The 22658-nt window shown below is 42.0% G+C and overlaps 4 protein-coding genes across 6 annotated transcripts; 2 read left to right on the top strand and 2 right to left on the bottom strand.

The window, feature by feature from the left end:
• Positions 1–8: 8 nt before the first annotated feature.
• On the top strand, positions 9–7374 carry LOC128624838 (transmembrane protein 43). 3 transcript variants are annotated; one of them, XM_053652624.1, is made up of 12 exons: positions 9–149; positions 2815–2964; positions 3950–4084; positions 4180–4274; positions 4370–4419; positions 4941–5010; positions 5102–5172; positions 5462–5583; positions 5996–6070; positions 6168–6269; positions 6628–6745; positions 6942–7374. In XM_053652624.1, the coding sequence occupies exons 1-12, from the start codon at positions 144–146 to the stop codon at positions 7142–7144; spliced, it is 1197 nt and encodes a 398-aa protein (XP_053508599.1). In that variant the 5' UTR covers positions 9–143; the 3' UTR covers positions 7145–7374. The 3 variants fall into 3 exon arrangements, with proteins under 3 accessions (XP_053508599.1, XP_053508601.1, XP_053508600.1); XM_053652625.1 differs by lacking the exon at positions 9–149 and adding an exon at positions 661–797; XM_053652626.1 differs by lacking the exon at positions 2815–2964.
• A 1359-nt stretch (positions 7375–8733) lies between these two features.
• LOC128624840 (transforming protein RhoA-like) lies at positions 8734–13496 on the bottom strand. The gene is made up of 5 exons (XM_053652629.1): positions 13361–13496; positions 11152–11311; positions 10823–10943; positions 9259–9389; positions 8734–9117 (listed from the first exon to the last, which is right to left on the bottom strand). The coding sequence occupies exons 2-5, from the start codon at positions 11305–11307 to the stop codon at positions 8944–8946; spliced, it is 582 nt and encodes a 193-aa protein (XP_053508604.1). The 5' UTR covers positions 11308–11311; positions 13361–13496; the 3' UTR covers positions 8734–8943.
• A 153-nt stretch (positions 13497–13649) lies between these two features.
• LOC128624839 (olfactory receptor class A-like protein 1) lies at positions 13650–15967 on the bottom strand. The gene is made up of 2 exons (XM_053652628.1): positions 14969–15967; positions 13650–14839 (listed from the first exon to the last, which is right to left on the bottom strand). The coding sequence occupies exons 1-2, from the start codon at positions 14999–15001 to the stop codon at positions 13883–13885; spliced, it is 990 nt and encodes a 329-aa protein (XP_053508603.1). The 5' UTR covers positions 15002–15967; the 3' UTR covers positions 13650–13882.
• Positions 15968–20587: 4620 nt separating this feature from the next.
• Positions 20588–21786, top strand: LOC128625154 (olfactory receptor class A-like protein 1). The gene has a single exon (XM_053653264.1). The coding sequence runs from the start codon at positions 20588–20590 to the stop codon at positions 21542–21544; it is 957 nt and encodes a 318-aa protein (XP_053509239.1). The 3' UTR covers positions 21545–21786.
• Positions 21787–22658: the final 872 nt, after the last annotated feature.

Raw genomic sequence — 22658 nt, 5'->3', positions numbered from 1 at the left:
GGCACAGAATTACATCTCTTCATCATCTTCAGCAGCAGCAAGAACAACTGTACCAACTATTAAGACTGTGAACGTGCACGCGCGAGAGTTTATTTTCGACTTCCGCCTTTCAAACTCTTCCTGTTCGTGTCACCGACCCAGTCATGTCGGTAAGGAACATCTCATTCCCGAACAACTTTACCGACTTTATACATTTTGTGTAAGAAACAAAGCTCTGTGTCTGTGTGTGTGTGTGTGTGTGTGTGTGTGTGTGTTTTTACAGTAACTGTTACTGTGACTACTGAGGAGTTGATTAGTTTCCTTTAACAGCACGTCCCCGAATGTTTTCTTCCTCTTACACCACAGCAGTTTGCCAAATATTACATTTATATATTTATTAAAGAACATGTCATATTTGTATCCGTTTATAGTTACAGTTACATGTTCGTGAAACGAGTTAGTTCCTGGTGTCACTTGTGTTATAATTAGGGATGCACCGAATGTTCGGCAACCGAAATTATTCGGCCGAAAATAGCAAAAAAAAAAAAAAGTGCATTCGATGTTCGGCTGAATAAGTGAAAATTCCGAATAAATTTGACTGAACAATGACGTGTTTGATGACGCGACCAAATAGCCTAGCAACCAGAGTGAGACGCGCGAATGTCACGACCACCTCGATGAGGGGGCGCGCGCGTGCACGAGCTACGTGCTCTTCGGATGGTGACGGAAGTTTACTGTGGATACGTGCGTTTGTTTTGTTTCTGTTCCGGAGTATTCTGTCACGTCGCGAGACGTAAGGGAGTAGAGTACGGAAGCAGGTAAAGACGTATTTATTTAAGGGCAGGCAGACAAATCCAAATCGTAATCCAAAAAACGTAGTCAAGACAGGCGAAGGGTCGGGCGATGGGCAAACAGGCGTAAACGGGGCGAAGCGGGAATCAGAGTCGCGTCACAGAAAACAGGGTCACAACACAAAACAAGAACCATGAGCTAGTACCATGGACTGGGAGCGGAGACACCAGCGGGACTAAATGAACTGATCTATAGTTTAAACTAACTAAATCCATCAACAGAACATTAACACCGTATCGAACTCTACTATCTCCACTCTAATACTCGGCGAGGTGTACAGGGACTCTCTCTCTCTCTCTTTACTCTCTCTCTTTACTGTCTCTCTCTACTCTCTCTCTCTTTACTGTCTCTCTCTACTCTCTCTCTCTCTTTACTCTCTCTCTTTACTCTCTCTCTCTCTCTCTCTCTCTCTTTACTCTCTCTCTCTCTTTACTCTCTCTTTACTCTCTCTCTCTCTCTCTTTACTGTCTCTCTCTACTCTCTCTCTCTCTTTACTCTCTCTCTTTACTGTCTCTCTCTACTCTCTCTCTCTTTACTCTCTCTCTTTACTCTCTCTCTCTCTCTCTCTCTTTACTCTCTCTCTCTCTCTTTACTCTCTCTTTACTCTCTCTCTCTCTTTACTCTCTCTTTACTCTCTCTCTCTCTTTACTCTCTCTCTCTCTCTTTACTCTCTCTTTACTCTCTCTCTCTCTTTACTCTCTCTTTACTCTCTCTCTCTCTTTACTCTCTCTCTCTCTTTACTCTCTCTTTACTCTCTCTCTCTCTCTTTACTCTCTCTCTCTCTCTCTCTCTTTACTCTCTCTCTCTCTCTTTACTCTCTCTTTACTCTCTCTCTCTCTTTACTCTCTCTTTACTCTCTCTCTCTCTTTACTCTCTCTTTACTCTCTCTCTCTCTTTACTCTCTCTCTCTTTACTCTCTCTCTCTACTCTCTCTCTCTCTTTACTCTCTCTCTTTACTCTCTCTCTCTCTCTCTTTACTCTCTCTCTCTCTTTACTCTCTCTTTACTCTCTCTCTCTTTACTCTCTCTTTACTCTCTCTCTCTCTACTCTCTCTCTCTCTTTACTCTCTCTCTCTACTCTCTCTCTTTACTCTCTCTCTCTTTACTCTCTCTCTACTCTCTCTCTCTCTTTACTCTCTCTCTCTTTACTCTCTCTCTCTACTCTCTCTCTCTTTACTCTCTCCCTCTCTTTACTCTCTCTCTCTTTACTCTCTCTCTCTCTACTCTCTCTCTCTCTACTCTCTCTCTTTACTCTCTCTCTCTTTACTCTCTCTCTCTCTCTTTACTCTCTCTCTCTCTCTCTTTACTCTCTCTCTTCTCTCTCTACTCTCTCTCTCTCTCTACTCTCTCTCTCTCTTTACACTCTCTCTCTTTACTCTCTCTCTCTTTACTCTCTCTCTCTCTTTACTCTCTCTCTCTCTCTTTACTCTCTCTCTTTACTCTCTCTCTCTTTACTCTCTCTCTCTTTTCTTTCTCTTTTCATTCTCTCTCTCAAAGTTAAAAAGACAAAAATAATAAAGTACAGCTTGTCATGTAAAGTGTAAACTCCTCTGTCCTGAAGTTGTCTGAAGACTTAAAGCTACAGCGTTACCTCTGACTGTTACAAAGCGCTGACACTGGAGACTCCTTCCATACATGTCACATAATAAACGTCTCCTTACTTTAAGAAAACTTCACCGTATCGACGATTTAAAATCTGTTCATCACTGGAACCTCCGCCGTACACGTCCCTGTCAATGAGCTGTTGCTATAGAAACGCTAATGTATCAGAACGAGCGTGTTAATTATAAATAAACCTGCCAGAGTTGCTGCTGTAGAAAATGAATCAGCACGTTCTCTTCTGACCAATCATAATCCAGAATTCAACAGCGCTGTGAGATAAACTAATCATATTTTTTAAAAAAAAATGTAAAAGCTGATTGTTTAGATTTGGTTATTTTTCTGTCTCACTGATTCGCTGGCGTTTGTTTTGTCCGTGTTGTAGTTTTCCGGTGAGGATGTTCGGGATCGGCACACTCGCGTTCACACTCGGAGCTCTCCGGGATTCCTGGAGCGTCTGGGAGAAACCATGGTGGGGATGGCGGTGGGCGTGGTCCTCTTCTTCCTCTCCTTCTATGTGCTCTTCACTAATGAGGTCAGTGACCAAAGACTTCATATACTGCATTTTCACTATCATTATATGCTTTGTGGGGCCAGGTGGTGTGTAAAGAATCTGTGAAGAGGAGAGTTTATAAAGCTTCTGATAAAGCGTGTGTCTCAGACGACACCAGGAACACCATCTTGATACGTGATCATGTGATCAGCGATCAGGTGGATGACCAGTACGTTTAAAAGCAGCTAAGAGCTGTGTGAGTGTGATCTGATGTGGTGCAGTGTGTTGAAATGAGGATGAGGAAACCACGCCTCCTTTACAGGAGCCACGCCTCCTTTACTGCTTTACTAACAAGAATAGAAATCTTTTCTCGACAAACTTTGTGTAGTGTTAAAACAGGATATTTTCCGTTACAGACCGGGGTTTCAAATCCTTTTTGTACAGTACTAAGAGCAGCATATGTTTAACAGCGCCACGGGAATCAGACACAGAACTAGACACCGACCGATATTGATTTTTTATTACCGATGCAGATTATTTGCATGTTTACGTGCTTGATAACTGATATGCAGAACCAATATTTATTCATCGTTTTACTTCTGGGTTTTGACACAGTGATGACACCACCACTGGACTGAATAAAGCGTTTTATTTATAGCAATTTTCTCAATTTCACTTCCTGCTTGCATACAAAACAAAACTCTTTTATACACCGATAAATAGAGGGGTGTGAAAGAGTGCAAAAATATAAATAAAGTGCACTGTTACTAAAGTGTCTTTTTAAAAAAATAAAAGCTTTGATGAAGTCAACAAATATAGCACGAAAATAATTCTAACAAATAAACAAAAAACTGCGTGCAATTGTCAAAACTCATCGGTGGATCCGATATTACAAAACTGATATCTGATTATGGAAAAATGCTTAAATATCGGGAAAACCGACTATCGGTCGATCTCTACGTAGAACACACACCACCATTTTAAACACACACACTCCTTCTCTTCACCTCCCTTCTGTCCTTCGCAGGGCCGAGCGATCCGCACCGCATCCTCTCTGGATGAGGGACTCGCCCAGGTCGTGACCCTTCACCCAGACGTCTATGTCGACCCCCAGAACAACGGACACCTCGTTCACCTCTCGGCGTCTCTGCGCACGGCTCAGGTACCTCCACGTTATAAACAGAGAGATTATTTACACTGTAACGGACATCATTCCATGGTGTGTTGGTGTTAACCATCTCTCTCTCTCTCTCTCAGCCTCTATATGATCCGAACTACAAGGTCTCGGTTCAGGCGGTGAAGCTGAAGAGGAATGTGGAGATGTACCAGTGGGTGGAGTCTCAGGAGTCACGGTGGGTTTAAAAAACAAACAGATAAACACCCCACCACCAGCCCAAGCTTCATGCTGAACCTCCAGCTGGTCTTCATATTCTGTCTCTGTTAACAGGGACTACCAAGAGAACGGAGAAACTAAAACAGAGACCACGTACACGTACAGTGAGTTCATCTTTCTCATCAGATAACACAACCATATACGTGCTTTACACCACAGCACCGATCAGGACGTGGTGATTAGTTTTCTATAACGGCAGCTCTGACAGTAGCGCAGGTTTATATTATATATTTTATACGGCGCTCGGTCTAATTGCAAGGCGTCATCGTTTCTATAGCAACAGCTCGTTCTCAGGGACGCGCCGCAGGAACGGATTTGAGAAAGCTTTACGTTTACCGTAAGGAGACGTTTATGGAAGGAGTCTCCAGCGTCAGTGTCGGCGCTTCGAGGTAGAGCTGTAACTTTTCCAGTATCTCCAGGACGGGAGTTTTTACGCTCTCACGTCACGAGCCGCGTTGTCGAGTTGCTGCGGTGTAAGAGGAATAAAACACTTCAGGACCTGCCGTTATAGAAAAATAATCAAGCTCTGCACCACACCCGCCTGCCACTGATTGCTGTCCTCTCTGACAGCACGACGTACCGTGTTTAATTCCTTGTTTAGAATTAGTGTCATGCTTGATTTCAGACACGGAGTGGAAGTCGGAGATCGTCAACAGCAGGAATTTTGATAAGGAGATCGGTCATGTCAATCCCAGGTACGGTTTAAGATGCGTGTAAATTTATATCCATCGCACACACACACTCACACACACGTTCTCTCTTTTCATAGTGTGTGTTGTGTTGTAGTGCAATGGCGGTGGAGAGCGTCACTGTCGTGGCCCCTGACGTGTGGGTCGGCCATTTTTCTCTCTCGAGAGGTATGTATTTGTTGAGTTTAACATGTTTTCCGGACCTCAGACAGTGAGAATAGTTGTAAGTGTCATAAACCGCGTGGGTTTTTACCCCGAAATCTCGGATTAAAACAGATCCCTTGATTAAAGACACACAGGCGGTAAATTCCTGCTTATATTTGTCCACTTACTGTAGTAAAAAAGCAGACGGTCAGCTTATCGTTGCGCGCGTGTGTGTGTATGTGTGTGTGTGTGTGTGTGTGTGTGTGTGTGTGTGTGAGAGATGTGGTTGTAACATGTTGTATTTTCCCTGTAGGTTTGATTGATCAGATTAATAATTTCAAGACTCTGAGTCTGAGTGCACTTTATGTTGCTGATCCATTTCTCACCGTGTACGAAGATTATTTCTACCACACAGCCAACCCACGGAGACCAGAGGTACACACACACACACACACACACACACATCATTTCTAGTAAATACTGAGTGGTGTGATGAAGCGTAGTTACTGTTACTAACTGAAAGAGTAAAACACTCAGGGATGTGCTGTTAAAGGAAAATAATCAGCATCGTGGTGGTGAGATGTGATGTAATGTGATGCGGCTCGCCACCGTGAAGCTGATTCATTTCCTATAACGGCACGTCCCCAAGGAAAAGAATCCACTTCAGGGTGGCGAGAGTAACTCCGCTTCATAACACCACCTCCTTAACTGAGTATTTATTTTAATAACAGCAACACACACTGAGTGTTTATTACTTATATAATGACTTTGGATCATAGAGGTGATGTTTGTGATGTGTGTGTGTGTGTGTGTGTGTGTGTGTGTGTGTGTGTGTGTGTGTGTGTAGGTGGGAGACGTCCGTGTGAGCTTCTCCTACGCCGGACTCAGTGCTGAAGGCACTTTCCTTGGACCAGCACAGAAAGTGAGTCCGTTCACAAACGTCCTCTTTACACATGCTGATAACTCATCACCTGGTCTTTATTGTGTGTGTGTGTGTGTGTGTGTGTGTGAGCGAGTAGGTGAGCGTGGTGGCGATGCAGAATGAAGACAAACTGATGCCTTTTAAGACCAAATCAAAAGACACGCTGGAGATCCTTTACCTGGAGGAGCTCACAGCAGAGGTGTGTGTGTGTGTGTGTGTGTGTGTGTTGCTTGCTAATCTACATGGCACATGTTGCTAACAAGTAACAGAAGCACATGGCCTCCAGTTTAGCATGGGGCGCATTGTGGAGCTGATTGATGTCACTCACTAAGAGAGAACAATAAAGGGAGGGGGCATGGCCTCACGTCTGAAGGCGGAGCTATAGGTTTAAAGCTATACAGATGGTTTGCATTTAGTTTTTAGATTTAACTTTGGCGAGTGTGTGATGATTGATTTAGACACTATACTCATAGCTCTATGAATAAAATTAACAGGTGATGATTATGTGTGTGTGTGTGTGTGTGTGTGTGTGTGTGTGTGTGTGTGTGTGTATGTAGGAAGTCTTTGCTCGAGAACATCAGTACAACATGATGATGACGTGGACTCTGAGAGCAGGCGGTTGGCTCCTCATGTTCATCGGGATCAATATGACCATGCGCATCTTTTACACTCTTGGTAACACACACACACACACACTGCTCTTTGTATGGCTGTATACCACACGTGAGTGTGAGGCTGTATGTATACATCATCTATGCATAATATCCTGAATGATGATTACATTCAACATGCTGTAGTGTGTGTAAGCAGGTTATTTAGTGTAGTGTGTGTGTGTGTGTGTGTGTGTGTGTGTGTGTGTGTGTGTGTGTAGTGGACTGGGTCCCTGTGCTGAGAGAGCTGGTGTCTGTGGGCGTGACGCTCTTCGCGATGTGCGTGTCCTGCTCTCTCGCTCTCCTCACCATCTCTGTCGGCTGGCTGTTTTATCGCCCCCTGGTGGCTGTGCTGATCGCTGCAGTCGCCTTGCTGCCCGTCCTCATCACGTACGCTCGCAAAGCCGAGAAAAAACACCAGTGACGGCTACAGAGGGTGCGACTGTGAACTCTCAAACATGGATTCTTTCGTTACACGGACCACTCCCACCGCTGCTGCTCATCTCTTACACACACACACACACACAATGTGTGGATTCACATCACTGGAGTACTCTGTTATGGACTGATGTTAAAAACCAAAGCGAAACACACTCATAATAAGAATGTATGTTTATATTCTACAGTTACTAATAAATCACTCTGAGCAGCTGAGACACTTTGATCTGGATTCTGATTGGTCAGAAGGTGTTGATTAATTCTCTATAACAGCAGCTCGTTCTAATACGTTATCGTTTCTATAGCAACAGGGACTCGTTCAAACGCATTCTGTTTATTAAGGAGACGTTTATTTAATTAACATGCACGGAAGGAGTCTCCACTGTCAGGGCTCTGTATCAGTCAGTGATAAAACTGTAACTTTTTTCTGTAAAGTTTTCCGACATCTTCAGGACAGAAGAGTTTACGCTTCTTTGCGGTTTCTCGCTAACATGCGTAACAAGCTGCGACTTATTTATTTATTTATTTTCCCCTCATGAAACGACTGTTTACAGCTGCTCAAGTGAGAACGGGAACATCGTTAAGAAATTAAAAACTGTAACGGGTGGTAAGTTGCTGTGGGGGAAGATGAATAACATGTTCAGGGAGGTGAGCACGCTTGAAGTAGGGCCGCATCACATCACGCCGCCACACTGTTGATTGTTTTCCTTGAACAGGACGTCCCGGAGCGTTTTATTCCCTCATTCTCACCAATCAGAATCCAGAATTCTGACATGCGGTGCTTAAGTCATATGAACAGATACGTATTGAAATATACATTGTGTCATACAGGATTACCAAGTGACGGATCATTTTTCTTCTGATCGACTGTATTTTTCCGTTTGTGTTCCCGTGCAAACAAATATCAAGAGAAAGTATTATGATGTGAAAAAGGGAGAAAAAAAACTCAAACAAATATGAAAACCCTATACTTCTGTATGTTCTGACTGTTTTGATGAATATGCAAATTAAAAACCCAGCCCTTGTTCCTGGGAAACTAGGTGGCCTTCATTTGCATACCAGAACCTGATTGGCTCTTCAAGTTTATGACGCAGCAACACTTATGTCATGTGTTCTGCGGATGAACGGAAGGTAAGAAAGACAACCACGAGGTTCCTAAAAAGTTTTTTTCTTTAATACACAAAGATACCAAATTAGGTTTCTGTTTGTTTTGAAAGAAAGAAAAAAACAAACCGAAAAAAAAAAGAAAAAAAGGTTCAAGTCTTGTCCAAGTGTATGCATTCCAGAAAACACACAGAACCCGTGTTGTGTCTTTTCTGTTCTGCACATTGGTCCTGATCATCTTTTTTTTTTTTCTCTCATCTTCATTGCATATTTATAATCCGAAATAACTGCATGGGCGATCGGTCACAGTGAAACATCACTGATACGAGCAAATCATTTAGCGAATACACGACTCCAACGTCTCTCCTTTTACCGTTGGCTCGGCACAGGTTCATATGGCAAATTTAATAATGACGCACGTGTGTGTGTGCGCGTGTGTGAGAAAGTACAATAGAACAGCATAGCTTCTGATCTGCCTCTTTAAATACTGACAAAAACAAAAACTTCCATAACTAGCCGTTACTGGTTTCGCTTAAAAGACAATAAAAAAAAAGCGGTTTAACGGTTGAGCACAGTCATTTTCAGGCAGGCTGATTGGGGAGAGGGGGGAGAGGGGGGAGGGGGCGTGGCTTATGTTCGGCCCCTCCCACCCCGCCTAATGAGTGCAGAGTCCAGTTTGTTTTACAGTAGGAGGCATTTGGTGCCCTTCTTGCCTTTCCTGGCCTGCAGGGCCGCCCTGGTGGCCATCTCAAACACCTCCCGCACACCATCCTTCGTCTTGGCCGAACACTCCATGTAGCCGAAGGCGTAGATCCGATTTGCCATGTCGCGGCCCTCCTCTGCTTTCACCGGCTCCTACACACAGAGAGAGAGACGGGGGGGGTGATATTTAACATTCAGCAGACCAGAGGAATCTCTAACGGTTGTTTTCATTCACTCTAATATTCCTCAGACCTTCTTTAAAATTCATTATTATTTTAGTTCTTAATGAAGTACCTGCTTCATCTTGGCTAGCTCGCGGCGAGTGTGGTCGTCGTTGCGCAGGTCCTTCTTGTTGCCCACCAGGATGATGGGGACGTTGGGGCAGAAATGTTTCACCTCGGGAGTCCATTTTTCCGGAATGTTCTCTGCACACAGGAAGCCTCAGCTAGTCAGATTGTACGCTAACAGTCAGATCATTTACTTTTTGCGCTTTTGTTAATTTCCATTCGTAAAATCTCATGACGAGTCTCTTCACATTTTTGTCTCAAGTTATTAACTAAAACTGTGCTTAGTGAATTACATCCTGTTTCCCCCTCCGGCTAAACACTCAGCGTTAGCTTTAACATATCTATAGAGAGTGATACAGTATGTGAGGAAGAGGAGGAGCTACACACCAGTGGGTGTGGCTTCAAACCCATATATAAACTCTCAGACAAAAAGAGTCACAAATATTTAGGAAGCAAAGAGGTAAGGTTTTTAATAAATAAATTATATATATAATTAAAAAAAAAAAAAAAAAAAACCTGTCAGATTTGCTTAGATTAGCCAGTTAGCATTAATAGCTAAGATTATGGGTACATGAATATAAATCCTGGGATAATCCTGTCAGGATAGCTCATGCTAGCTAGCAGAGGGGAAAAAAAATTCTCATTTAGCTCAGGTTAGCAGTGAAAGCTATATTTCTGAAAATGCTTTAAAATCCTTTCACAAATCCTGTCAGGTTTGCTTTTTTTTTTTTTTTTTTAAAAAAAAGCTAGCATTAGCAGTGAAAATTGACCCTTTGTAAATCTGACCCAAACATCCACTCAAATTATAAACATTTATCCTAGCTTAGCCAACTAGCTAGGGTTATAAATGAAAATATAGACGAGAAACATTTTAAAGCAGAAATTCTGTGAGAAATACTGTCAGGTTAGCTCATGTTAGCAAAACGACATCAAAATGGCACAGATAAAAAAAAAAATTAATTCCTGTCAGGTTAACACTTTGTAGCTATCATTAGCAGTGAAAATGATGAACATTTGTAAATTTCACCCAAACATTCCCTCAGATTAAAACTTATCTTAAATTAGCACATGAGCTAGGGCTATCTGAACATACTGAAGAACATTTTGTTTGTATTTGATATAAAATCCTCTCAGGAATCCTGTGAAGACTATAAATATGTTTTTATTTATTTTTTTATTTGTTTATGAATATGCTAATAAGTTTCTCTTCTCAGTGTAGCTAATTTCCACCATGAATATTTATAAAGCTAACTTTCAGAATCCTCTCAGGTTAGCTTACGTTAGCTAGCTAGGCTAGGATTAGCAGTTACAGTTGAAACGCTTGTGAATTTGACCAAAAAAAAAAAAAAAAAGGATCATCAGATTGTCAGTAGTGGAAAAAAGAAAGGTAAAATAAAGGAATGTGTAAAAATAAAAGAATCAGGATGTTGGAAATAGAGGTCAGTAAAATGGTTACGCTAGTTCTATGCTAGCTGTGACAGAGATGAGTAATGAGTGAAGGATGAAGAAGATGATGATGAAGATGGTGGTTGTTTGTAGTGTGTTTTAGGTGTCGGTGCAGTGAACTTTACCGAGACTGTCAGGACTGTCGATGGAGAAACACATGAGGATGACGTCGGTGTCGGGGTAGGAGAGAGGACGGAGACGATCGTAATCTTCTTGTCCTGCCGTGTCCCACAGTGCCAGCTCCACCTGCACGCACACACACACAAAACGAGTTTCACGTATCGGCGTGCAGGTATTAAAAAGTTTGACCTTGAAGGTTCATGTGCTGTTCACAAAAAACTTGACAGGCTGTAACCATGACAACGCTCTTCCCAGTCCTAGCTAACGAACGAGGCTACGCTGTTCTTCTCAGTAATGTAGATGAAAGAAAGTTGGGAAGAAAGACAGCAGTTACCTGTTTTCCGTCCACCTCGATGTCGGCCACGTAGTTTTCGAACACGGTGGGGACATACACCTCGGGGAACTGGTCCTTACTGAAGACGATGAGGAGGCACGTCTTCCCGCACGCACCATCTCCCACGATCACCAGCTTCTTACGGATCGCTGCCATTTCTCTAGAAGAACACACAGCGCCTCGGTTACAGACAGGAACCGGAACACACTCGTGGAGCTGACGGAGGTACGCTTACGTTACTGCTTTTACAGGAGCGGATGGGTTCGATTTCATAAATCAGCAAGAAAATCATAAACGATTATTTTTTCCCCCCTAGAAAAAGTGCTAACGGGAACGCACTGTAACCATGACAACACTTTTATCAGTCCTAGCTAGTGTCAGCTATCTGACCAGCCTTGCTAGCTCTCTAGATTAGATTTATTATAATCAGTATGTAATTTGTTTTGGTTATGCTGCAGTGTCGGTGTATTGTGAATGAAATTCTTTCTGCTCCAGCGTCATAAATCTCCTCATATTCACTCACTAACTGGCCTCGTTTTCGCCAGCGCCCTGTCATGCATACTACTACAGTTACTACTACTTATTTTACCATACTACTACCACTACTACTTCTACCACTGTAGCCCAATGTATACTTCAATTTTTACACGTACTGTACGTGTGCCGCCCGATTTTTCTAACCACACGTACTTTGTACGCGCAGGTCACACATGTGCATTTAATTTTTTTGCACTATATAGTTGTTCCACAAGGTGGCAGCAGTGAGCCAGGGCCGTTAATTCTCAAGGTGGTTGAAGAAAAATCCGAATAAAAGGAAGAGACGAGTGCAGGTTAGAAAGTACCCGCATGTGTATAATTCTAGCCTTAAAGAGTATAAGGATTTGTATATGGGTGCTAATCGTGGGGAGAGATTGATCAAGCATTCTTCTTCGTTGTCGTCCTTCACACCAGAAGACCTGCTTTACTGCTCCATACTGACTCTTGTAGGCCAGGAGGGGAAGTGCTAGTTGTCATGATGCGCATGCCTCGACCGCCTGTGTACACGTACACGTCAAATGGCGTTTACTTTGAAAGGCTATGTGTATGACTGCACACAAGGCTTATTACTACTACTTCTACTACTACTTATAACCATAATACTATTACTACTATTTCTATTACCATCACTAATACTACCACCAGTTACTACTACTTATTTTAATGTACTACTATTACTACTACTATTCCTCTTACTACTACAAATAATAATACAAAACTGGAAATAAAGACTCACAGAGTAATCAAACAACAGGCCAATAATAATGGAATAAATAATAGCAACAAAAAAGACAAAATAGCAATATAAAATATTTGTAAAATATATAACGTGTTTAAAAATTTAATCAAAGTACAATAATTAAAATAATGACAATGATTTGATTAGTGTATTTATTATTATTATAGGACTTTTCAATCCAGAATTCGGCACAATAATAAAGTAAACAAAATGTGAAAATGTTGTGCTGAAACCTTATAAACCTGCAGTTCAACACTACTGTGCAGACATGTTGAATGATTTCTATAACACTTCATTTATGCCACATTTTTTGTGTGTTTTCAATAAAGGCTTAATACCGAAATATCGTGATTTTTTTAAACTCCGGTATCAAACCGTAACAGCGCCAAGTGTCGCTAATCTTTCTCTCTAGATCACCACAGGAAATAAACCGTCTTCATGAAGCACATTTAAACCAACACAAAATAATTACACTGGGTTTAAGGCTGATTTTTCGTCGACAACCGCGTAAACATTTTTAAATATATATAAAAAGTGGCTCAGATCGTTAAAACAATCAGATGTATTAAATAAACAATAAACACTGTCAGAACTTAGGAGGTTAAATCTGTTTATCGGTAATTCTCCGGTCAGATCACAGACCACGTTTAGGCTCTCAGATCCTCCATCTGTGCCTCTGAAGAAATACTGACAATTATTTTTGATAGTAGACGCTAACAATTCAGGAACATCTACTTAGCTTAGCTTAGCATAAGCCTCATAAGCGGAAGTGCGATTTGTTCCAACGAAAACGGCCCTTTGTTTGGACGAATAAAACTCTCAATCGCAGTCTTTCTGCTGAACTGTAATATCGCTGAACATCACGGATCCCATCTTAAGCGACACACAAGATGTATATACATATCATTTATGTTTTCTTTTCTTTGTTTTTACCTTGTGTTTGATGCTTAGCGAGCGAGTTTTTCCGGTCTCTCCCACCCAAAGCGTCAAGCACAACGGCGCAACTGTCAGTACCGCGAGCTCCTGCCCGATTAGCACTGCGCATGTTCCCCAGCAACGCATGCGCATTGGTGTCCCGTTGGAACGATGCACCGCGCATGCGCGCTTCAGTCTAACGCATACCCGTTATACGTATAACGGCTGCTTTTACGCGTGTAGTTTTACATAATATGTTTTTTTTTTTTTTACATTATGTGCGCTTTTAAAAAAAGTTATTAATTATCTGGTTAGTTTTGTAGAATTATCAGTAAGTTTAAAAGTAAAAAGGACTCGTACAAAATGGCAGCCGTTTAGGCAACAAAATAAAAGTCAGTACAAACGGCACAAAATATTTTTTTTCTTTATTGTAGCAACCTTAGCACGATAATAACAATGCATAATATATCAAGAATACTAAAATATATGTCGTCTAGTGTCACAATTTGAACGTGTAAGAAAAAAAGAACGTTTATTTATTTATTTGCTTGGTTTCTCGATGGAGTCCTCGGCCGACTGTTCTCCAGCCGCACACATCATCCTCTCCTTTATCTTCTTATTGGTGCTTATCATGAGGAAAGGACTGAATGTGGCATAGCACGATGAGAAAAACACTCTCATGTCCGCCACAACGGCCGGGACCTGAGCCACCGTCAGCATGTAGATCCAGATCACGTTGTCGATGCCGAAGAATACGGTGTACAGCACCACCAGCATGACGACGGTCTTAGCCGCCCGCAGCTCCATGGAGGTTCCTTGCTGAGCGCGTCGGATGGACCTGACTTGTCTGCTGTGTTTGTGCAGGAAGACTAGGATGTAGCCGCTGGACGCCAGCATGATGGCCACGAAGGTGAAGTCTCGCGTCGAGAGTGCCGCGCCGTTCACCACGTACGACAAGTTGTCACGGAAGTCGACGTGGCAGAAGCCGAGGTTAAGGGTGAAGGCAGGCACGGTGCCGTTCCGAGGTGCCAAGGCGAAAAGCGCAGCGCCGGTGCAGACGACCATGTTGAGGAGCCACAGCCCTACGAAGGTGGGCACGACCAGCTGCGGGAGACGAGATTTCAGTCTGGTCAGGTACGGCCCGGCTGACGGCGTGATGGTCAGCGCTTGGAAGACACTCAGCATGCTGGTGAGGCAGACAGAGAGGGCGCGGTGGATGCGGTAGGCGTAGATCACCACTTTGCAGCCCGGATCGTTCAGCAGGTTGTGCAGGCCGAAGATGACCATGGTCTGTGGCACGCCACGCGTCAGTAGTAGCAGCAGGTTGCTGAAGGCCAGGTGAGCCAGGATTCTGTCCACGGGCTGCAGGCGAGGCTCTACGAAAGCCATATGAGCGTACGCCATCAGCACGGATGCATTACCCAGAATTCCCAGCCCCGTCTGCAGGAGGAACGAAACTCCTTTAATGGTGATGCAAAGGTCCATGGAGCCCGGGTTCTGAATCACACAGCAAGACAGAGACAGTCAGGAAACACGACATGGAATGTATTACTGAAGAACTGAAAATGTTTGTTTTTTAAAAAAATAAATGATATATCATCATATCTGGAATGATTAAAAGCTCACCTGGAACTTCTTCTTGTGACGGCTCACGCGCATTTGTACGCTTCATCGCCGGCGATGGAAGTGAAGATATGCGAATTTATAAGGTGTACTTTTCCACTGGGGCCCCCGACACACACCGAAATAAAACACCGCAAGATTCCAGGTAACCATGGAAACCAGAGTCACCAAGGAAACCCAGTGCGAGCTCCACCTGCTCAACACACAATTAGTCTTTTAGTGAAAACAACTGCACACGCAGGACTGATAGACCAACATCCAAAACTGACATCCAGCACCAACACACCAGTGCAGTGAGCTCACTTTAATGGAACATTTCCATCAAGACATCTTCAGTGTCTAAAGCTAGACTGTGCAAAAAAAACTACACAAAATACAAAAGAAACCTCCCCAAGATGGCGTTAGATGTGTTGGTTAGTGTTTAATAATCTCTACATTTTACTAATCAAGTACACTGCAGTCAGGGTTGCCAGATCTGTGCCAACAAATCCGCACAAATGACATGAAATACTAAAAACGCACAGTTTAAGTGCGAACAGTTCTATCACCAAATAATCAGTGTCGGGGTGGTGTGACGAAGCGGAGCTACCCTTACCACCCGAAAGTTGATTATTTTCCTCCAACTGCACGCCCCTGAGTGTTTCATTCCTCTTACAGCAATGAGTCGACAATTCGCCTATAATTTGTTTATTTATTAACGTATGGTACATACTTTTCCCCCCGTACGTTATAGTTACATTTAACATTATGGAATGTCCAGAAAATTCAAAAGTTCCTTCCTGTTCTCGCTTACGTTACTGCAGCTATAAACAGTCGTTCCCTCACCAGCCTCTCTTCAATCTCTCTCTTTATTCTCACGATTTAATCTCTCTCTTTATTCTCTCTATTTATTCTTTATATTTATTTTCTCTCTTTATTCTCTCTCTTTATTCTCTATATTTATTCTCTATATTTATTTTCTCTCTTTATTCTCTATATTTATTCTTTATATTTATTTTCTCTCTTTATTCTCTCTCTTTATTCTCTCTATTTATTCTTTATATTTATTTTCTCTCTTTATTCTCTCTCTTTATTCTCTATATTTATTCTCTATATTTATTTTCTCTCTTTATTCTCTATATTTATTCTTTATATTTATTTTCTCTCTTTATTCTCTCTCTTTATTCTCTATATTTATTCTCTATATTTATTTTCTCTCTTTATTCTCTATATTTATTCTTTATATTTATTTTCTCTCTTTATTCTCTATATTTATTCTCTATATTTATTTTCTCTCTTTATTCTCTATATTTATTCTCTATATTTATTCTTTATATTTATTTTCTCTCTTTATTCTCTATATTTATTCTCTATATTTATTTTCTCTCTTTATTCTCTATATTTATTCTCTATATTTATTCTTTATATTTATTTTCTCTCTTTATTCTCTATATTTATTTTCTCTCTTTATACTCTCTCTTTATTCTCTATATTTATTCTTTATATTTATTTTCTCTCTTTATTCTCTATATTTATTCTCTATATTTATTTTCTCTCTTTATTCTCTATATTTATTCTCTATATTTATTCTTTATATTTATTTTCTCTCTTTATTCTCTATATTTATTTTCTCTCTTTATACTCTCTCTTTATTCTCTATATTTATTCTTTATATTTATTTTCTCTCTTTATTCTCTATATTTATTCTCTATATTTATTTTCTCTCTTTATTCTCTATATTTATTCTCTATATTTATTCTTTATATTTATTTTCTCTCTTTATTCTCTATATTTATTTTCTCTCTTTATACTCTCTCTTTATTCTCTATATTTATTCTTTATATTTATTTTCTCTCTTTATTCTCTCTCTTTATTCTCTATATTTATTCTCTATATTTATTTTCTCTCTTTATTCTCTATATTTATTCTCTATATTTATTTTCTCTCTTTATTCTCTCTCTTTATTCTCTATATTTATTCTCTATATTTATTTTCTCTCTTTATTCTCTATATTTATTCTCTATATTTATTCTCTCTCTTTATTCTCTATATTTATTCTCTATATTTATTTTCTCTCTTTATTCTCTATATTTATTCTCTATATTTATTTTCTCTCTTTATTCTCTATATTTATTCTCTATATTTATTCTCTCTCTTTATTCACTCTCGGAGTTAATAAGACAAAAAAAAAAACGCAGCTTGTTATGCAAGTTAGCGAGAAACCGCAAAAAAAAGAAACGTAAACTCCTCTGTCCTGAAGACGAGAGAAAAGTTACAACTTCACCTCTGACCTTTACAAAGCGCTGACACTGGAGACTCCTTCTGTAAACGTCACGTAAACATCTGGTTACAGTTGTTTTACCGCTGTATCTGAGCCGTGAACGAGCTGTCACCATAGAAACGATAACGTATTAGCATTAATTATACATAAAGCTGTGATGTGCAGCTGCGCTACCGTCAGAGCTGCTGTTAGAGAAAACTAATCAACACCTCCTGACCAATCACAATCCAGAATTCGACAGCACTTTAAAAAACAAACAAACAAACAAACAAATAAACAAACATCGTATGCCGTTGAGTTGAAATCCAGGTATGTCGGAAGTCATTTTGTAGACTCTCTCTGTAACGTTTTTACATATTTACTCTCGTGCGTTAAGAACTCTTTAATCTTTAACGTCCTCGAGGGAAATAAAAGGGTTTGGCGTTCACTTCTCTGACTCCGAGCTCAAGATTATTTGCTGTGCTGTGGGGCGAGCTGTGTTTTTTGGGTTTTTTGGTGACAGGTTAATTAGATTAGACCTCGTGGTGCGTGTGATTTCCCTCAGGTTCGTCGTTTCCGTCGGGACGAGGACAAGCCTGCGCACGCGAGTGCCTGAGCTTTATCGTTTAAAAAAAAAACAAACAACTGAATAAACATCTGCAGATTTTCCGTCAGGTCGTAAACACTGGAACAAAGAGATCAAAAGATTTTAATATGTAAATGTACGTGACGTGTTTTAACACCGTTTTCAAAATAAACTATTCTGAAGTCCGGCCACGACTGAGATGTTGTTTATCTCTTTATTGTCACAGATGAATATAAATCAGAGTCTCCTGGGACTCATTAACCGAACCCAGATGAGGACCGCTACAGCGTGTACCTGCTAATTAGATCATCAGCGATGGGGACGAGTGCTAATGATGTTCTAAAGGTGCCATAAAAACACCGCCCACTTATTATTGTTATTTTATTATTATTGTTATTATTATTATTATTATTATTGTCATTATTATTATTATTATTGTCATTATTATTATTGTCATTATTATTATCATGTTTATATTAATTAATTAGTTATATATAAGTTTATATTATGTGAAGGATATGTTACGCCATTGCAGGTGAATTCGTTTAAACAGGTGCAACGTCTGGTGAATATAATGAGAAAATTACTTAAACGTTAGAAATTATAGTGTAAAAAACCCTAATAACGTGGAAAGAATCCATCCATCCATCGTCTACCGCTTATCCTTTTCAGGGTCGCGGGGGACCTGGAGTCTATCCCAGGGAGCATGGGGCACAAGGCGGGGTACACCCTAGACAGGGTGCCAGTCCAGGGTGCAGGGCACAATCACATACACACTCACACACCCATTCATACACTACGGACACTTTAGTGTCCAATCAGCCTACCATGCACGTGTTTGGACTGGGGGAGGAAACCGGAGGACCCGGAGGACCCGGAGGACGGGGAGAACATGCAAACTCCGCACACACAGGGCCACGGTGGGAATCGAACCCCCGACCCTGGAGGTGTGAGGCGAACGTGCTGACCACTAAGCCACCATGCACCCCTTGTGGAAAGAATCACGTGTGAAAATGAAAACGTGCACAACACGTGATAAATGAGTAAAGTTATGTAATAATACACACGTAAAAAAGGACAATTTTAACAATGAGCGCAAAACCAGGCTTTTTCATGCGAAGCGTCTAGAAAGCAGGTGTGTAGGGTAAATTTCACGTGCGACTCACGTGACCTGAGTATTCATTTATACGAAAGGTTCTATAGGTGAGTTTTAAATGTTGATTATATCTGTGTGTGATGTGGTATATGATGAGGGTGTGCACAAGGACACTCCATGTTACTTCGTTAATGAGGACTTTCACAGGTTTTCCACTTGAAGGTGCTGAAGTGCAAAAAAACAAACAAACAAAAACAAACATTTTGGTCCTTCTAGCATCAGTGGCGTAGTCCTAACGAATATACTGGTTTACTATTACCCATATACGGCGCTCTCCACTAATATTGGCACCCTCGGTGGTAAACATGAGCAAAGAAGGCTGTGAAAATTTGTCTTCATTGTTTATGATCTTTTGTTAAAAAAAAAATTCATGAAAGTCCTCTGCTGTCATGGATATCAAACAATTGCAAACACAACACAGGTTTATCCAAAAAAAATCTTAAATATCGGTGTTAAATGTTAAATATCGGTGTACAACAATTATTGGCACCCTTTTAGTCAGTACTTTGTGCTACGTCCCTTTGGCAAGATAACGGCTCTGAGTCTTCTCCTATAACGCCTGATGAGGTTGGAGAATACATGGTGAGGGATCTGAGAGCGTTCCTCCATACAGAACCTCTCCAGATCCTTCACATTTGGAGGTCCACGCTGGTGGACTCTCCTCTTCAGTTCACCCCACAGGTTTTCTTTGGGGTTCAGGTCAGGGGACTGGGATGGTCATGGCAGGACCTTGATTTTGTGGTCAGTAAACCGTTTCTGTGTTGATTTTGATGATGTTTTGGATCATTGTCCTGCTGGAAGATCCAACCACGGCCCATTTGAAGCTTTCTGGCAGAGACAGTCAGGTTTTCATTTAATATCTGTTGATTGTGTGAATCCATGACAGCAGCAACAGCGGTTGTCAGGATTCAAATAAAAATGCACCATATAGGGAATACGCTAATATCGTTCCTCAGAGATCGTTATACTTAAACAGCCCTGGGGGAAAACGTAAGCATACGGGTATAGGTGCGTATGGCCCCGAATACACCACCGGTTAGCATGCTTCATATTGTCAGTGTTGTTAGCGTGGCTAATATCGCCCAGATCTGTTCAGGCTCAAGTGAACTTAAGGCTGTGTTAAAGATGAAATCATGGTGTGTAATGGAATTTACACTAACCCTGATTTATGCTGCATATCTCTCTCTCTCTCTCTCTCACACACACACACACACACGCACACGCACACACACACACACACACACACACGCACACACACACACACACACTGAGATTGCTGCCTGTTGCATGGCAGATGTTGATCAGTGTGTGATGAAACGTGACACCTCCACTGACACGTCCAGGTGTGTGGTGGATCAGCCAGGTGAACATCATCCAGATAATGAGAAGCAGGTGGAAGCGGGGCCTCAGTGGGTGAGCACTGGACCGTGCAGTGCCTCACGCTCCCTGTGGTTCTCTCAAAAACACCTATAAGAGTGACAGGAGTTGCTCAGTGCATGACGAGACACGGGGCGAGGTATTTATTATACCTCGGTCCAGCAGCACAAGCAGGAAAGACTTCGCAGACGTTTCAAGATTTTCACAAATCTGACGACGGACTGATGTTTGATGTGCGGTGTCGGTATCTTCGTGTGATTAGCGATGGACTCTGAGCTCCTAGCGCGTGGCCTCCTGTATCTCTCTCTGGCCGTGGCAGGAATCCCGGGCAACATCGCCGTGATCTACGCCTTCCTGATGGCACTGCACCACGAGCGGCGTCTCCTCACAGCCGACGCCATTGTACTGCACCTGGCCCTGGCCAACCTGCTGGTGGTGGGCGTTCGCTGTGTGCTCGAGGTTTTCGCTACCTTCGAAATCGCCAACGTTTTTGACGACGCCGGTTGCAAGGGCGTCATTTTCGTGTACAGGACGGCACGTTCGCTTTCCATCTGGCTCACGTTTGTGCTGAGCGCCTACCAGAGCCTGAGCATCGCGCCCCCGGGGTCGCGCTGGGCGACCGCCCGGGACCTTTTCGGCCAGTTCCTTTGGCTCATCTTCTTGGTCGTGTGGATCATCAACGTCGCCGTGAGCTCGCCGTCCGTCGTCTTTGCCGTGGGCGCTAAGAACAACTCCAAGCTCCTCCAGAACAGCATCAACGTGCAGTTCTGCTTCATCAATTTCCCCTCGGTGAGCGTCAAGGACGCCAACGGAGCGGTGCAGACCGTCAGAGACGTGGTGCCCATGGCGCTCATGACCACCGCCAGCCTCATCATCCTCGTCTTCCTCTACAAACACAGCCGGCAGGTCAGAGCTATCCGAGGCGGAGGTGGCGGCGGCGGTGGAGGAGGAGCGGGGGGTTCTGCCGAACGCAGGGCGGCCGTTACGGTTGTCACGTTGGTGACGCTGTATGTCATGTTGTACGGAGTCGACAATGGGCTTTGGGTCTACACCATCATGGTGAAACAGACGATGTCCTCTGCACTCATCTCAGACCTGCGCATCTTCTTCTCGTCCCTGTACGCCGCCATGAGCCCCGTCGTCATCATCGTGTCCAATAAGAAAGTGAACAAACATCTGAGCTGTGGCAGCGAGGAGAAGACGGCAGGCCGGTCAGCGTAACGCTCGAAACAGCGACGCTAACCAGTCTGCGTGTCAGTGTTAATGTCCTGATTACAGCTTTAACAGGCCTGAACTACTGCCATGCTGTACCTACCTCTGTTACGAAGGGGTGTGTGTGTGTGTGTGTCTGTGTGTGTGTGTGTGTGTGAGAGAGAACTAAAGTCAAGAATTTTAAAAGTATAATAAATGTATAAAGTACAAAGACGACGCAAATACGTGTGTGTACGTTTATTACGTGACGGGTCGATGCCCGATGTTCATTTTGAGACGTGTGGACATTACAGTCTTCATTAATATGCATTTATGCAAATTACACACGTTGCATGCAATTGTACTGAATCATTTAATACATTTCATTTAATTATATATATATATATATATAAATATAAAACCCAGCAGCAATTTAAGGACAGACAAAAAACAGTGAATGGTAAAAACAAACAAACAAAAAAAACATTTAAAGGTCGACTTTGAGAAGAAATGTAACATTTTAAAGTTGTAAATTTAAGTTTATGTTCTGTGCTTAAAACTGAAACTAAAGTTAAGTGCCTAGCTGTGTGTTTAGAGTTAAACCGCGCCTGAGAATGGTGTGTATTAAAGTCTGGATCAGAGCCCTGACGTGTTTTAGTAGAACGTTTGGTTGAGTTTCTGTTTGTTTCACTCCTCATTTTTTATTTCGTCTTTCATGCAGAATGTGAGACGCTTCTGATATTTTTATGGTGTATTCTAAATCAAACAAAAACAAAACAAAGCAACACGGATTAGTTTATCAATAACAAAAACTTGTGGACGCATTTTCTGTTCATTAAGCGTGAGACGAGACGACATGTACACTGCTCACTTGTTCTGATAATATCCTCCTGTGGCTTCTTTAACGGTGATTAACACCTCGGGGGTGTGTGTGTGTGTGTGTGTGTGTGTGTGTGATGTCCCACAGCTAAATCATGATCGTGGTTAATTGCTTCTGGTGAGAATACGGCCCCGAAGGCCTCTGGAAGGAAACCCGCTCTCCCTCGCTGCTGATAATGAGGATAATAAAGACATCTGACATCATAACAGAATTAAAGCTGCGGTCACTCAGACGCAGGGCTGATTAAAGGTGCGATATGGTGGG

The sequence above is a fragment of the Ictalurus furcatus genome, chromosome 21 (genome assembly GCF_023375685.1).
Source record: "Ictalurus furcatus strain D&B chromosome 21, Billie_1.0, whole genome shotgun sequence".
Taxonomy (NCBI): Eukaryota; Metazoa; Chordata; class Actinopteri; order Siluriformes; family Ictaluridae; genus Ictalurus; species Ictalurus furcatus.
The sequence above is the reverse complement of the archived record's forward strand: the minus strand, read 5'-3'. Positions and strand labels throughout refer to the sequence as shown.

Bases quoted from the DNA above. Each gene is read 5' to 3' on its own strand.
- LOC128624838 (XM_053652624.1), top strand. The intron at 4,085-4,179 runs GTACCTCCACGT...TCTCTCTCTCAG, and splicing joins CGTCTCTGCGCACGGCTCAG to CCTCTATATGATCCGAACTA. The intron at 6,071-6,167 runs GTGAGTCCGTTC...GTGAGCGAGTAG, and splicing joins TCCTTGGACCAGCACAGAAA to GTGAGCGTGGTGGCGATGCA.
- LOC128624840 (XM_053652629.1), bottom strand. From the start codon at position 11,307: ATGGCAGCGATCCGTAAGAAGCTGGTGATCGTGGGAGATGGTGCGTGC. The intron at 10,944-11,151 runs GTAACTGCTGTC...GTGTGCGTGCAG, and splicing joins TCGAGGTGGACGGAAAACAG to GTGGAGCTGGCACTGTGGGA. The intron at 9,118-9,258 runs GTACTTCATTAA...CTCTGTGTGTAG, and splicing joins AGCTAGCCAAGATGAAGCAG to GAGCCGGTGAAAGCAGAGGA.
- LOC128624839 (XM_053652628.1), bottom strand. From the start codon at position 15,001: ATGCGCGTGAGCCGTCACAAGAAGAAGTTCCAG. The intron at 14,840-14,968 runs GTGAGCTTTTAA...TGTGTGATTCAG, and splicing joins GTCACAAGAAGAAGTTCCAG to AACCCGGGCTCCATGGACCT.
- LOC128625154 (XM_053653264.1), top strand. From the start codon at position 20,588: ATGGACTCTGAGCTCCTAGCGCGTGGCCTCCTGTATCTCTCTCTGGCC.